Genomic DNA, 15737 nt, shown 5'->3' with positions numbered 1-15737 from the left:
ACTCTAGAGACTGTAGTGCATAAAACTCCCAGGAGGGCAGCTGTTTTTGAGATGCTGGAATATTCATTTCTGGCAGTGATAATCATACCACTTAGATAACCGATCATGCTCTTTCTAAAATTGATTGAAAACCAATTATAAGTAACTGTTGGCCATGCCTGCACGTTATATTTGTTGAGTGGCAGTCTAATGACAGGCTATTTGGAAGGACAGGCTATTTGTGTTAACAAATACAGTGGAATTAAAGTAACGAGACATTATTAGATAGATAGATAGATAGATAGATAGATAGATAGATAGATAGATAGATAGATAGATAGATAGTGTTGAGTATTTGTAAAACATATGCATCTATAGTATCTCCTCAATTTTAGTGTTGAACCATATGTCCTACAGTACAGTTACCACTAAGTTATAAATTACTCTTCCATTTATCATACCATACTCTATGAAAATAAGTGTAGTCAAGGACAGGACATTAAGCCAAACATACAGTAGGTCATTCATTCCCATTATTTTAACATTTGTAAAATATTGCTAATATTTAACAGTCCTTTAAGAAAGACTGTCAGGTAAATTACCTGCTAAATCATTTTATGTGGTTGTTTGCCTGCACTGCACTATGCAATGTCTGTTAAAATGTATTCTTAAGCAGCTACGATCTATGCTTCAGCGTTCTTTGTTAAGAAGTCATTTTAACCCTCACATCAGTATCCCTCAGGAATCAGTAAGTTCAGCCCAAATTTTGTCTGCCCTAGATTTTGTCTATTCAGAATGTAGAGAAAAGCCAAGCAAAATGACACCTTTTATTGGCTAACTAGAAAGATTACAATATGCAAGCTTTCGAGGCAACTCAGGCCCCTTCTTCAGGCAAGATGTAATCATTACATCTTGCCTGAAGAAGGGGCCTGAGTTGCCTCGAAAGCTTGCATATTGTAATCTTTCTAGTTAGCCAATAAAAGGTGTCATTTTGCTTGGCTTTTCTCTACATTCATAATGGCTAACACGGTACAACACCCTAGTACTACATCTATTCAGAATGATACTGTGGGACTCTTCCCATGTTTCCCCAAGTTAATGAAAAATAAAAAAGATGGATATCCCTAAACTTGTAAAACTTTCAAAAAATGTTTACCTTGTTGACCCAACTTTGATTTTAATGGACTTTCCAAAGTATTTGGGGTAGTTTAGTTGTTTACCACCCACAAAAACATCTTAAAAAATGTTTTATTTCAGTTCAGAAATGTGAATTGTTTTATTAAACTGCCCTACAAAAAGAAACAAAGTTTCTTAATGTCACTTTTTTGTTTAACTGCTACACGGTTATTGATGGTCAACTGATATACAGTACAGTAGGTTTGGCTGAAAAGTTTGATGTCCAGGGTACCTACAAAAGGGTGTCAGAATTGTGTCAAAGGAGATTTGGAAGGCTCCTCCGCATCGAGAGGAGTCAGATGAGGTGGCTCGGGCATCTGATCAGGATGTCTCCTGGACGCCTCCCTGGTGAGGTGTTCCGGGCATGTCCAACTGAGAGGAGGCCCCGGGGAAGACCCACGACACGCTGGAGGGACTATGTCTCCTGGCTGGCCTGGGAACGCCTCAGGATTCTCCCGGAAGAGCTAGAAGAAGTGGCTGGGGAGAGGGAAGTCTGGGTATCTTTGCTCAAGCTGCTGCCCCCGTGACCCGACCTCGGATAAGCGAAGAGGATGGATGGATGGATGGATGGAGATTTGGAAGGCAATGCATTATGTCTGCATATGAAGATGTTGTGAAGGTTAAAGAAACAGATGACACTCACATTTTGAACTTTCTTCAGAATGTTAAACCGTTCTGTTGTCTTCATCTCAATTTACTTAAATTAAAAACATTTGGCTGCCTTTCCTCCTAGCTCATTCACCATAGTCCTGAAATGAGTCTGATCTCTTTTCTTTTTTGTTCCTTTTTCTTTTCTTAGTGCTCTTATGTACTTTTTGGATGATTGTGCATTTAACTTGGTAAGCCATAGACATTTTCATGGGGCATCAGCTGATTTAACTGTGAGTGTGTGCCCTCTGACAGACTGCCCTACCATCCAGTGCTTCCTGCCTTGTTGCTAATGTTGCTAGAATAAAATAACTCCCTACAGCTCCGAACTTTACAAAAAAAACCCCAGAAAATTGATGGATGGATAGAAAAAATCTGCCCCAATATAAACAACTGTTAAAGAACTGTTGAGCAAATTCATACTAATTTAAGTAAATATAAAGTATTCCGTGTAGGAAACAGAAATGTTAGATTTGAATACACAATTGAATTTCCCATCGGGATTAATAAAGTATCTATCTATCTATCTATCTATCTATCTATCTATCTATCTATCTATCTATCTATCTATCTATCTATCTATAGGAGGTCTGAAACATGAAAGTACCCCTAATACTAATACTACTAATAATAATAATAATACTAATACAGTGGAGCACTTTAAAACACTGCTGAAAACTCATTACTTTAACATGGCTTTCTCTTAGCTTCATCTTAGTTAAATCCTGATGCTCTGTATATTCAATTAATTATCATTATTATTCATGGTGGCTCCAAAATCCATACTAACCCCTACTTTCTCTTCTCTTCTGTTCTATTCTATTTGATATGCGCCACCACCACCTAATCAAAGCACCGTGATGTCCCTACATTGATGGATTAAAGGCCAGAAGTCCACATGACCATCATCATCAAGTTCTTCCATGAGAACCCTGAATACAACGAGGACTGATTGAGGTCATTTATGTTAGGTAGAATGCCAAGAGGGGGCTGGGTGGTCTCGTGGCCTGGCACCCCTGCAGATTTGAATTTTTTTATCCAGCCGTCTGGAGTTTTTTTTTTTTTTCTGTCCTCCCTGGCCATCGGACCTTACTTTTATTCTATGTTAATTAGTGTTCCCTAATTTTAATGCTTATTTATTTTGTCTTTTTTCTCTTTCTTCATCATGTAAAGCACTTTGAGCTACATTATTTGTGTGAAAATGTGCTATATAAATAAATGAGGGGGATCCTGGAATCAGTATGGAGACATTACTATCTACATCCAGACTGTGCACAGAATTGATCCAAAGGGCTAATAGGATGTTAGGTTATATATTATGATGTGTGGAGTACAAGTTATGGAGGTTACGCTTAACTTACATAACACATCTAGTGAGTCCCCATCTGGAGTACTGTGTACAGTTTCTTCTCTGTATTACAAAATAAGATAAAGCAGCGCTAGAGAAAGGTCCAGAGAAGAGTGACCAGGCTGATTCTAGGACTCAGAGACATGAGCTATTGGAGTTAAACCTTTTTAGTTTAAGCACACAGAGATTAAAAGGAGACATGACTGGAAGTTTTTGAAATTATAATGGAAATTAATACAGTGGATCAAGACTGTTATTTAATGAAGAACATGGGGGCACAGTTACAAACTTGTGAAAGGCAGATTTTGCATTACTATTAGGAACTTTTTCTTCATGCAAAGAACCATAGACACATGGAATAAATGACTAAGCAGTGTGGTGGAGAAGTGGACTTTAGGGACCTTCAAATCTCAACTTGATATTACTTTGGACATTCTAGGTGAATAGGATGGATGTAATTTTTTTGCTAAATTGCCTGCTCTTGTCACAGTTTTTCTAATATTTTAATTTACAGTGTTTTTTCTTTACTGATTTTGTATTTAACCACATATTTTTACTGGCTAATAGTTTGTATTTATTTTTTATTGGTTATTCTGTCCAGTAGGCTTTGCCAGCCCTCTGTGTAGAATGACAGTTAAAACTAGACTGTTTTTTCTGTCCATTTTCTGATTTTCCTTGTTAATAATAATAATAATAATACATTTTATTTATATAGTGCCTGTCCCTTGCTCAAGATGCAAACACTGAATGTTTTTGAGCTGACGTATGGAATTCTGACAGCATCAGATAAAAGCTAGCTCATCACAGTATATTCTCCCACACCACCAGTTTAAAGTCAACAGTCAGTCAAATGTGCATGTCTTTTGGATGTAGCAGATACTTGGGAGTATTTGTAGAAACCACACAAAAAGAAAAGAAAAATGGGCAAAGTCCATTCAAGCCATGACTGGGGTGGGGCCATATTTCGTGTCCCATGGGCTGGGATACAGGGTTTTCAAAAATAGGCCACTCAGTACATTTAAAACGGTTATTTCTTTTATCTTAGAGCTTACATTGTGTTATTTTGGCAGCAACAGTAACTACAGCCAAAAAATATGAAAATGCAAAAAAGCTGTCGAAATTTAACACATTTCATTACAACAGAGTGAATAAGAGGTTTTATTCCAAGACAAACATTCATTCCAGGAAGCAAATACAAAGAATAATCCATCTATCCATCATCTTTCTAACCTGCTTGTCTCAGATGCTGGGTTTTCTACTGATGGCGGTTTGGTTTAGAAGATTAAAGACAAAAATGAAGGCCCTATTTATGGGCTGAATGCGTAGGATGTGCACTTTTTTAAATTGTGCAAACCTTTCCATGCTTTGAGTTGAATGCGTTGTCTCAGAATCATTAGTGTCTGATTAAAACTGGAAAAAAATAGAAATGTACACAGTGGGGGAGATGAAGAGGGAAATGTGCTTTAGTGATGGCCACACTGAGTAGCTGACACCAGAGGGAAATAACGAAGAGTTCTCTAAATGTCTCATTATTGTAATTAATATTTTACAGCACACTGGCTTTGCTCTGCAGTTGAGGAGACTTGTAGAGCACAGTAATGCATTTACCAGTAAAATGCTATACAGTTTCCCCTCGGAGGACTTCCTAAAGAATTAGATCTAGCATACACTATTAGAATGCTCCAGTAACTGTGCTTTTTTGTCCTCGTTTTCATCCATTTAATGCATCTTTGCTGAAATATGAAACAAAAACGTGCCTTTGCAGCAAAGGCGCTCTTGTGCCACAACTGGACCTTGTTCTTAAAACTAGGGCAGTGTCTGGTGCCCGTAACCAATGACTCGAGTCTTGCCCACTGCGCTCACTCACTTGTGATTCCTCTCCATCTCGCCTCGTGCTCAGCCACTTGTGATTCCTTCAAAGTCGCCTCTGTTTGGCGTCTTTTTCACAAATGTCTGTCTGTCTCACACTGGAATGCCTCTCAGATTTCCCTGTCCCTCGGTGCAAGGCCAATCTCTCACCCAGCTGTCCCTGCCTCCTCTGGCATGCCCCTCTCCAGCGATCAGGTTGTCTCTCGTCATTACTTCACCGGCGGCTGTGATTCCTTCACCTGCCAGGTCTGCTCTGCTGCTCTACATTAGCCACGCTGCCGAGCCCTTAGTTTGCCTGTACCCGGGTGCTCGTGACGCTTGCCAGAGACCCGTCCCTAATGCGCACTCAGCTCTGACTCCCTGATCGGCACCACTCCAGTTCTGCCGCGGCTCCTGCTCGTCCGTTTCCAGTGCACGATTCAGCGGCATCGCTTCTCACTCTCGCACCCCGCAGCTCCTCGCCCCCTTTCTCCACTCCAGCTGTGCTGACGTTGTGTTTGTTATGGAGTGACATCACCTCCTTGCTCTCACCCGCCTTGGAGCTGCTCTTTACTCATAAGCACCGAATACTTTGAGGACGTCGCTGGTATTTTTTTGTTTTTGCTTTTTATTTTTTGAAACTGGAAGCGTATAAGGATCTAATGATGGACAGCAGCTACATGAACATGGCTTCCATTGGAGACTTCGACCCTCTCCGCGCAAGTATTCCTGCTACCAAAGTTGAGATCACCGTGTCCTGCAGGTAAGCTGATTGCTACCAAGTAACCCAGTTAGTGAGCTGCGGCGGCGGAGGCTGCCGCGACTCCGACTCCCTGTGAGTTTAGCCCGCCTAAAGTGCGTTTCAAAAGTTCGTGCGCGGAAAGTTTCCTGTCGAACATCCAACTTTTGTTATCAAAATACAAGTTTACGGAACACCGCGCTACTTAAGAGCGAATATCACGTCGCGCTGGCTGCACCGCGGCTACTTTGGCACGCTTCTGAGGAGCAGGCGGTGTCAAGCGGTAACGCCGTCTCCAGCCTGCCATCGTTCACGTGCCTCTGCTGCGGCTGCCATCCGCGTCTCAACTGGCAAACTGCATGCGTCGCGACCGTGCTGGCTTTTAAAAAGCAACGCTCGCAAGCCGTCAGCTGTCGCCTGAGCGATCCTAACTAGCGACACGGGAAACCCTAGCAGCGCACAGAGCGACGCAAGAGCTGCGGCGAAGGGAAAAGAGCGTCACTTGTTGACTTTAGATTAAGTTTTCCTCACTCAAATGCATGTCTTTATATTCATATACTTCGTTGGGCCGCCAAGCAGGCGTGTTCTGGAATGCCTGTTTACAGAGTGCGCGTTGTCAACTTTACAGAGCTTAACGGGAACTGCGCACGGCATGCAGGCGACTACAGGGGGATTCCGTGCACTTCTGGTGCCGCGTGATTAGCGTGAACTGCGCAAGATCTGCAGCTTGTTGTCAGTGCTTCTCTTCACGAGATCTAACTGTTTGAGGCGCTTATAGGCGCACTTCGGGTTTCACATATTGATCAGATTTAAATGATTCTACAAAAAAATTGCATTTGTATATGCGTAGACATTGTTTTTTTTGTACCCTGGAGTTTTAGAGGTTGAATATTTGTTTGCAATTAAAAGAAAACAAGAAATAACATTTTAAACATATTGCATATACTCTCATAATTAACGTTTTTGTACAATAACTTTCTGTGTATCTTCCTCTATTTTAGACAAAACATACTTATCAAAAACTGAACCGTAGTCTTCTAAAATTTCTTAAATATGGCAACTTACTGTACCCAGATAGCAAAATAATCTCGGATCTCACCTCGGCAGGTTCTTTGAAGGTAGCGCCTAATCAGTCGGTGCACCGCGCTGTAATCTGCCCGCTGGTATTTTATACTTGACACCACGCAGAATCGCGCCAGTTCTGAATGCCGTTGGAAAGACTGCACGGCTCGGGCTCTGGTTCAGGTCAGACGGAGACTTGGGAACGCTGCCGCCGCCGTCTGCAGCCTTTTTTAAGCTTGATGTCGGAATCGCCCCGATTCCTTCTGGTGATCCATTCCGTTACTGCAATCATATTTATTTCAGTCTAGTCCCATTATTTGCGCATTAATTTCGAATTTATTTGTAAAATAATTGCATAAAAAACAAACAGTGGCTTAAGTTGTACAGTATAATTTTTGTTTCAAAATATACATAAATAAGCAGTGAGTAATAATGGTCACAAGTTCAGTAGCAAAACTAGTCACTCCATCATCCTTTTTTATTTAACATACAGCTTAGAAAGAAGGTGTAGAAAAACGTGTAATTCAGAAAATTAGACTTAAATCAGAATAAGCAACAGCCACTTTCAGTTGGAAAGAGTTGATTAAAATGGAGCGCAATGAAGAAATGGCTTTAGGTCTTCACAGAATTCTCACTTTAGGTGCCAGTGTATTTTTCAGCTTGACTGAGAATATCAAGCATCTGACATACTGTAGCTATAACTATAGACATTAAACAATGTACTTCTATTTTGTAAACATGTAACATCAGTAGTTTGCCTAAGAATGGCAATGGGGGATTTGCTAAGCATCCCCTATAAAAAATGTTCTGTAGTAATGGCATGATATATGCAACACTAGGTTATGAAACAAGCAAAGGAACCATGGCACCAATAGGTCATTTTACTATAGCATGCCCATAACTTGAGATTTTGAAACAAGTACCAAAGGCAAATATGCCATGACACCATCTACATTTATAATGTGGTACCGTTTATAATATGGACAACATCAGACAAACAATGGTTGCCTTTTTCATTTGGAACCTTTACGATGGTTCTGTACTCGTGCACCATTCAAATACTACACAACTAGAAAATGTTGCACCATTGTTCAAGAGAAGAGAAAACAGCAGGTCTTTCAAAATCAGAAAATAGTTATTGTATATCCAAAGTAACTTTACAATAATATGGATGGTCAAAAACCTTTTTCAAAATTTTACTCTACAAAGTTGCTTACATTTCTAATTCTGCAACATCTGTTTTGCAGTCTTCAGTACAAAATAGGTTATATAAGTGATAAGGTTGCGATTATCAAGTACTAATTGAAAGTTAATTCATACTGAAACGTGTGGCACCCATTATTAAATGTCAATAGAAGGTTAAACAAATCTCATCATTTACTGGTCAAACACTTTTAGTGGTACATGACTTAAAGGGTAATTTCCTAAAGTTCATATAAAGAAAATCGTAAAAAAAAAAAAATGAAAATAGTATAACATGTTCCAAATTATCCCAATACGTATATTTAGAATTAGGTAGGTGACAATGACACCCCAAACATGTGACTCTGCCAGCTGCTTACTCCGAATCTTGCTTGCTGTTGTGTTGTATCCATGGGAGAATTCAGAAGTTTCCCCTGGGAATGCGAGGTGCAGACCTATGAGAGAGTAAAGTGCACGACAGTAAGCGGATTGGCAGATTTATAGTTTGCTGAACAGAAGATTCCCATTTCTGGAGTGATGAATAAAGTGATATTATTCTGTTAATTATGTTTCATCATATTTCATTCTTTCAAAAAAGAATGATATATAATTAATATATGGATGTTAGAAAACATGCAACAGCGAGTCACTTAAAGCTATTGACAAATGAAAGACGCTTCTGCAGATATGAAAGGCATAGGTGGAAGATGCTGAAAGTTAAAGAACAAAATGCTAACAAACAAAATACCCGTAATTCAAATCTTAGCAGTTTCTGGTAATGTTGGTCATAGCATCAGTTAGTTTGGTGGACTAACATTTTTAGGTTAGCTGGTGTGAAGGCATCAGCAAATACAAAAGAGCAAGGATCTTAGTATTGTAGAAAATGGCAAACTGAGACATAATACCGGGAAACTTGTAGAAGAATAATTTTAGGGTAACATAGCATTCATCTTAAAGAAATAGCATAAAGGGTTAATAAATGTCAGAAACTATATAAAGATCAAGTGAACAACAAAATATACACTGAAATATAAGAATTGGTTTAGGAAAAATACTGAGATGATCAAATAAATAATGTACCAGAAGAAAGGTTGATGTAATATACAAAATGTACTGAAGGATGACTAAGATGACTAAGAAATCAGCAGATGTCCTATAAACGAGAATGGACAGTTGTTATATGCACAGAAATATCAAGGGTGGTGTCTCATCTCAAAAGGTATAGGAAGAGCCAGAATATAATATACTTTTATTTTATATAAATCATTTGGGTGTAAACCAACGGACCAACCAGAGTAAAATGTATGCATCGATTGACACTGTATGTAAATTCAACAGTTTATAAAATGAACCTCTATTCTTTGTTTCTCGGACCATTCTGATCATTCTGACCATGCTGTAATAGATTGCTTTTTAAGAATGCTTGCTCTAAGGCATTTTGCTAAGGAATAATTAAAAGATACAATGAACAGCTTTTCTCCTACCTGATTATTGAATTGTCCTGTTAGAGGATGTCTTTTTCTTTAATAAGATGTTAAATATCGATCACAACCTACATAATAGTTTTTTTCTTTCACAAGATATTGACTTATTTGCTAGAATGTTTACATCCAATGCGTGGAAACAAATGTATAGTGACACATACCAACAATTTTTTTCCTCATGTTCAACATCGAACAGTTCTTTTGATGGGTTTGGTGGGTCTTGTGCCTGTGATCACCAGCTCCTACCCCAAAGAATACTGAACTAAGACTGATTGATCATACAACCTGTGGAGGACATCACTTGTGAATCTCCTTGCAGATAATTTGTTAGCTCTTACATTTTCAGTGACTGAAAACTGATATTAAAATAAACAAGTACAATTTTAACAAATAATATGTTAAGTAAAGCATGTATGTTTCAAAGCAAAATAAAAAAAACTCTTAGACACACACCTCAAGTAATATTTGTAGCTCAGGATTGTTCCACTTAGCCCTATTTTCACTTGTGGTACTCAAGTCCACTAAGCTCTTCACTGGTTGTCCTGGTTGGTGGTGAACAGCAGGATAGAAGCCACAAAGGTGGTCCTGGAATGTTGGTGCTTCAGTGGATGACTAATTTCATTGTTGATACACAAGACTGTCTGTAGTCAGTCTAGAAAAGTAATGTGACATTTGAAAATGACTAGTTAGTAATTCAGCTGCACTCCAGTAACAAAGACGTGGTGAAGCTGTACCTCATGGAGCACCAAATTATATTCATTGCAGTATGAGCATTATCATTTTTTAATTATACAGTACATTGTTCCACAGCAACTAAACTGATTTTTTTTCTCGTTTATTTGTTTGCCCTGAAAATATGGCCAGTACCTGTCTTACTTTAGGTTGTCATGATGGCAAACCTCTGTTACTTTAAGAAACTGATGGAAAAATACTCAAAAAGGCCTTTAAACCCTAACAGGATATACTGTCCAAATTCTTGTATAACATTTTGTTTGAGATCCCAGTTTTTTCTTTTTTCAGAAGGTAGGAGATCATTGCAAAACTCCACAGTTTCTTCATATCTAACAGACCTAGAATCATGGTTGTCCCTATTTGTTTTGCTTCATATTTTCCAATATGTTGAACTATTCTTCCTTTCTGTATTTTTATTTCATTGTTGCTTTTTAATATGGTTTAGAATACTTCCTTCTTGTAACTGTCGGTGTATTTACCGTATATACTTGCGTATAAGTCGGGTCTTGAAACCCAAAAAAATCGGATCATAAAGTCATACCCCGACTTATATGCCAGTTCAAAAATGCGACACTTAATTTTTTTTTTTTCTTTCATCTTCTTGCCTCCTCCAATCGCGCGTCAGTTTTTCAGATGCATCAAATTTTGTTGCAGCAGCGCAGTTACCAATTTCTTTCGCTACTTCAACGACGTTTAATTTAAAACCAGCTTCATATTTTCTTCTGATTGAACGCTCCATCGTAGATAAGGGATGCTCTTACAATAAAGGTGTATGAGGGTATGAGATACAAAAAACACTAAACAGTGCAAACGTCACTTTGGAATAGTTTGGGTATTACTGTGTGGTCACATAGGCACAATAGAGAGAGAGAGATGTTAGGAGCATGCGCTGATATAGCACATTGCCGTACCCATATAGGAAAAAAAAAGGCAGTGTGCTCCGTGGTTACTCTCTCAGGTGGGCGTTAGCAGAGGTGGGTAGAGTAGCCAAAAATTGTACTCAAATAAAGAGTTGCGTTACTTCAAAATAATATTACTCAAGTAGAAGTAAAAAGTAGTCATCCAAAAAATTACTCAAGTAAGAGTAAAAAAGTATTTTGTGAAAAAACTACTCAAATACTGAGTAACTGTTTGATCATAATAAATTATTTATTTTTTAGAAATGTTGCAATAAGATAGACAAAAATATAAAATAATGTGTAAATTCTGCTATTTCCAAATAATAAAATAAAAAAATGAGTAAACTGTCCCGGAATATGCTGATGTGAGTGTCAATGGTTTAGTACTGTCTGCCAAAAAGAGAGGAGTGTAGGATGGCTATGGTCTTTAATGATCATGTTTGCCTATGTAAGACAGCAAGTGTTGTATATCTCCTGAACAAAAAGCTGCTAGTATATCAGTAAGATTCTGTGCTGCCTTCACCACCCTCTGCCCTGCTTTACAGTAATGACTTGAATAGGTGTCATACCAGGATGTGATTCAGCCAGAAACAATGAACTCCACTGTGCACCTGTAGAAATTTGTATGAACAGATGCTGAAATCTGAGTGGTCCTTAGACAGGCGAGCCTTCTTGGCAAGAGATGTTGTTCATGTGCAAATGTAATGACTGAGTTGGAACTGTGTCAGGTCATGCATTCATAGGTGAACAAGGCATAGAGAAGGGAGCTCAGCACAATACCCTGTGGAGTGCCTGAGTTAAGGATCAGTGTGGGAGTTTGTGATGTTGCTGCATATGCTGAAGGTGGGGTAATAAACAGTTAGTTTGGTGGCAAGCTTTTATGCTACAAGAGTGTTAAATGTTGTCTATAAACAGGCTTAATACAAACCCAAGGCCTGTTAAGAAAGCAGATTTAACATTGATGGACATATCCAGTTTCACCTTCCCCCAGCTAGCATTGCAAAGTAAGTGACTGAACTCTTGGTTCAGACATCTGACTGTAGTTCATTGATAACAAAAGTGTAAATCAGAGTTGAGGCCCCTCCATAAACTTCTTGAGCCATAAGGGGCAGAATTGACTCAAGCAAAGACAAAGAGTTGTAAATTAAGGAATGAAAACTCCAATGGACAGAAGAATTTGCCTATAAGGAGACAATGATTTTGTAATTGGAACTGACTAAGTTATACATTCCCTTAAAACTATTTGCACCATCCTGAAGATCTTCTTTGGGCACTCTCTGGCTCTCACAAGGGAACTCCGAGGGAACTTTCATGGGAACTCTGCTCTTGCTGTCTAAAATGACTGAAAACCTTGGAAACCTGCTTTCTAAAACCAAAAAGCTATGAGTCTCTCTTCACTTGAAATGCATTGATGAATTCTGTGAAATCCTGATGGTAGCAGTGAGCCAAGATTCTTATCTGGAAATGAGCACATGCAAGGAAGACTAGGTACCTATAGAAACCTTTGCAGATAGGAAAAGAATATGTGAACTTAATGACAAAACTAGAAAGTGATGGATGGTACCTTTGTCCATCCATACATTTTTTATTTTAAATTTGCTTTTTATGTTTCATGCTTACAGGAAACCAGAGCACATTACAGCAGTAATGTATGCCAGTCCATTGCAGGTCAGTTAGGGTTAGGTTTGGCTCTCTGATGAGTACAGAGCTACAATTGCACTCTTCCATAAGAATCAGTTCTTGACTGTTCTCTTCAGCTGGGTCCACGTCCAGCTTGCTGGCTCCATTTTGTCCTCAGACTGCCTTTTCTAGGTTTGTTTCGGTCTGCCCAGCTTACTGTTTCCCCTGGCCATTTCAGTCTTGGACTTGTATGCTGATATTACTGTGGGACTCACTCAGGTGTGGTCTATGAAGTCCCATCTGCTTTTTTTAAATTCTTTTAATAGGAGTTTGGTTTGATATCTCCTATAGGCTGGCATTTGATATCATTTTTGGCTGTTATAACAGTTATTTTAGACATTATTTTTTGTCCAAACTACTATTTTTTCTTTGTGCTTTGAACCACGAAGATTCTAAAAATATCATAAGCCAACATTGTGGACAGGGCAGTCTTAACCTTATTATAGGCCTCCAGGCAAAGCACTGCACTGGGGCCCCTACCTATACATCCACTCCGCAAGTCACAATATACGTAGATTAGCATGGGGCCCTCCAGGCAACTGCCCATGCGTTAAGACATGCCCTGATTGTGGGTAACTCGTCTCATTGCTGCCAAGGTCAGGTGATGTAATGCAAGGAAAATGACAAAATATGTTCTAACATAAATAAGTTTAGAAAATTAGTAATACTAGCATTTAACCTAAGTACAGAAATTAAATTTAAATCAAGCATGCCAAGCAAATGATTAAATAAAGGCACATGCTATATTTCTTTTAAATCAAAGCTTAAGCTTCAGGCCAACATTATAAAAAGTTTGAAAGGCTTAGAAAAGGAAATGACGAGAGGAAACCCATATATGGAATCAAGGCCTTGGCCAGTTAAAGAAATAAGAAAAAACAAACTAGAACTAAACAATAGACAAGTAGAAATACCGAGGGCCAGCTGCAGGAAAGTGAGGAGATAATAACGGTTCCCATGGGAACTCAAGGTATCGGCCGGACAGGAGTAAAGGGGAGTCAGAGAAAATGAGCTAATTGAACGAGGTCAAAGTGATAAGAAAATGATATATAAGTTTTGAGCAGCTCAATTTGGCCGTATTGGGTTGAGTCCTTGTTATTATTATGGTTATTTTATTGCAATAAAACTATAGACTATGTTTGCCTATCCTGAGACTCCTAATAGCCTTTATTTCAGGTAAGAAGTCTTCTGGTGACGATTTTTTGGCCACGACAAGATGCACAAGTAACACAAAGTTCCAAATCTCAGTTTTTCACAACAAAACTTTTGAAGCCAATACCTACAGTAGGTAACATGTATGTTTGAGCAGTGCAAACTACTTACAGTGACAAGATATACTGTACACGGACAGTATAATACTGCATATTCACTTTGTGGTGTAGCGGGTCTGCAGCTTCAAAAAAAAAAAAAAAAAAAAAGGTCAAAAGGTCAGTTTCAAATCCATAAAGCCGTGGCATTTTCTTGTAAACATTTGCATTTGAGCACCTGATTCACTTAGAACAATGCAGACTGCCATAAATGATGCGCCTGCTTTTGCTGGTTATCTACTGTAACACTGGATATTGGCAAGTGTGTGGTATAGTGAGTCCGCGGCTTCAAAAAAAAAGGGCCAGGTTTTAAATCCATATAGCCGTGTCGTTCTTCGTGGGTGCAATTGTACGACCGCGGGGATTTAATGAGTTAGTTGGAGCGAGTTGCACCTGCACGTGTGGGTGCGATCGTTCTCAATTGCTTTATTGGCTTCCTGCGGCGTGTGCTTAAGGCCCACGGAGACGGGAGTGTATAAATACGGGTCAGCACAAAAAAAAGAAGGGGGAATCAAAGAAAAGGAGAAAAGAGGTTAAAAGACATGAAAGGCAGGCTTGGGAATGATGATCTGGCCACCTGGAGGGAGGAAGCAGTGTGAGCTAGGGCCCCATGAAAGAGCGTTAGCTGTGGCGCTCTAGGGGCTAGTTTACCCCCCCTCCCTATGCTTCTGCGGTGCGACAACGTGAGCGCAAAGGAAGAAGGGAGGAGAGCCGACCTCGGTGTGGGTTCAACAAACTCCCATGTGGGAAGAGGGAGTGTGTAGGGGACTGGCATTGTCACACACTTGCCCTCCAAATAGCACAGCTGATAGAAAATAACATTAGAACAAGGCAGTTTGTGCACGTACAAGAAGTCTCACTTTACCATGACTGTCTGTGCATGTTTGGTTAAAACGTGCTTGTTCTTCACTCAGTGAAGTGATAGTTATGCTTCAGCAGGAGTTGGCTCTCAAGGTTCTTGCAGTGAAGCTGTGACCATTTAGCAGTGAACAGGAGCCCTGCATGACTAAAAAGTCTCTCACAGGCTGAAAGATGCAGGAAGTTTGTATGTGGTCATGTGACTGCATGGCTACATCTGATTGGTGAAACAGAGTCATTTAATTATTGTTGCTACGTCTGATTGGTGAAACAGTCATGCAGTAGATCCATTGGCAACTTCACTCTAGCAAAAATATAGTGTAATGTGTAAATGGGAAAAAAGTAACGAGTCGAGTGTTGCCCAATGTAGCGGAGTAAGAGTAGCGTTTCTTCTTCACAAATGTACTCAAGTAAAAGTAAAAAGTATGGTGCAGTAAAACTACTCTTAGAAGTACAATTTATTTAAAAAGTTACTCAAGTTAATGTAGTGGATTAAATGTAACTCGTTACTACCCACCTCTGGGCGTTAGCATATCATAATTTCTTGGACCAAGAACGTGAGTTTTCCACATTAGACTTATACGAGCGACATTATAAAATACCAGAAATTATACGTTAAAATCAAACCCCGACTTATCCATAAATATATACGGTAACTGAGATATCAAAATAAAATACTTGTAAAACATGGTACAATTTAAGTGTGTAGTACAGTAACTGCTTCCTCTAGTCTGGAAAGGAATAATTTTGTCTTCTTAGGTTTGTAGTCTCATCTTGTTTGCTTTGACTTCTAAGAAA

General features: G+C 39.1%; 1 protein-coding gene across 1 annotated transcript in view; it reads left to right on the top strand.

The window, feature by feature from the left end:
- Positions 1-5012: 5012 nt before the first annotated feature.
- LOC114659672 (copine-8) overlaps positions 5013-15737 on the top strand; it is a 650855-nt gene continuing 640130 nt past the window's right edge. The window contains exon 1 of the mRNA XM_028812277.2: positions 5013-5762. Coding sequence (XP_028668110.1) covers positions 5662-5762 — 101 coding nt within the window. The 5' untranslated portion in view covers positions 5013-5661. The remainder of the gene's footprint in view (positions 5763-15737) is intronic.

The sequence above is a fragment of the Erpetoichthys calabaricus genome, chromosome 1 (genome assembly GCF_900747795.2).
Source record: "Erpetoichthys calabaricus chromosome 1, fErpCal1.3, whole genome shotgun sequence".
Classification (NCBI taxonomy): domain Eukaryota; kingdom Metazoa; phylum Chordata; class Cladistia; order Polypteriformes; family Polypteridae; genus Erpetoichthys; species Erpetoichthys calabaricus.
The sequence above is the reverse complement of the archived record's forward strand: the minus strand, read 5'-3'. Positions and strand labels throughout refer to the sequence as shown.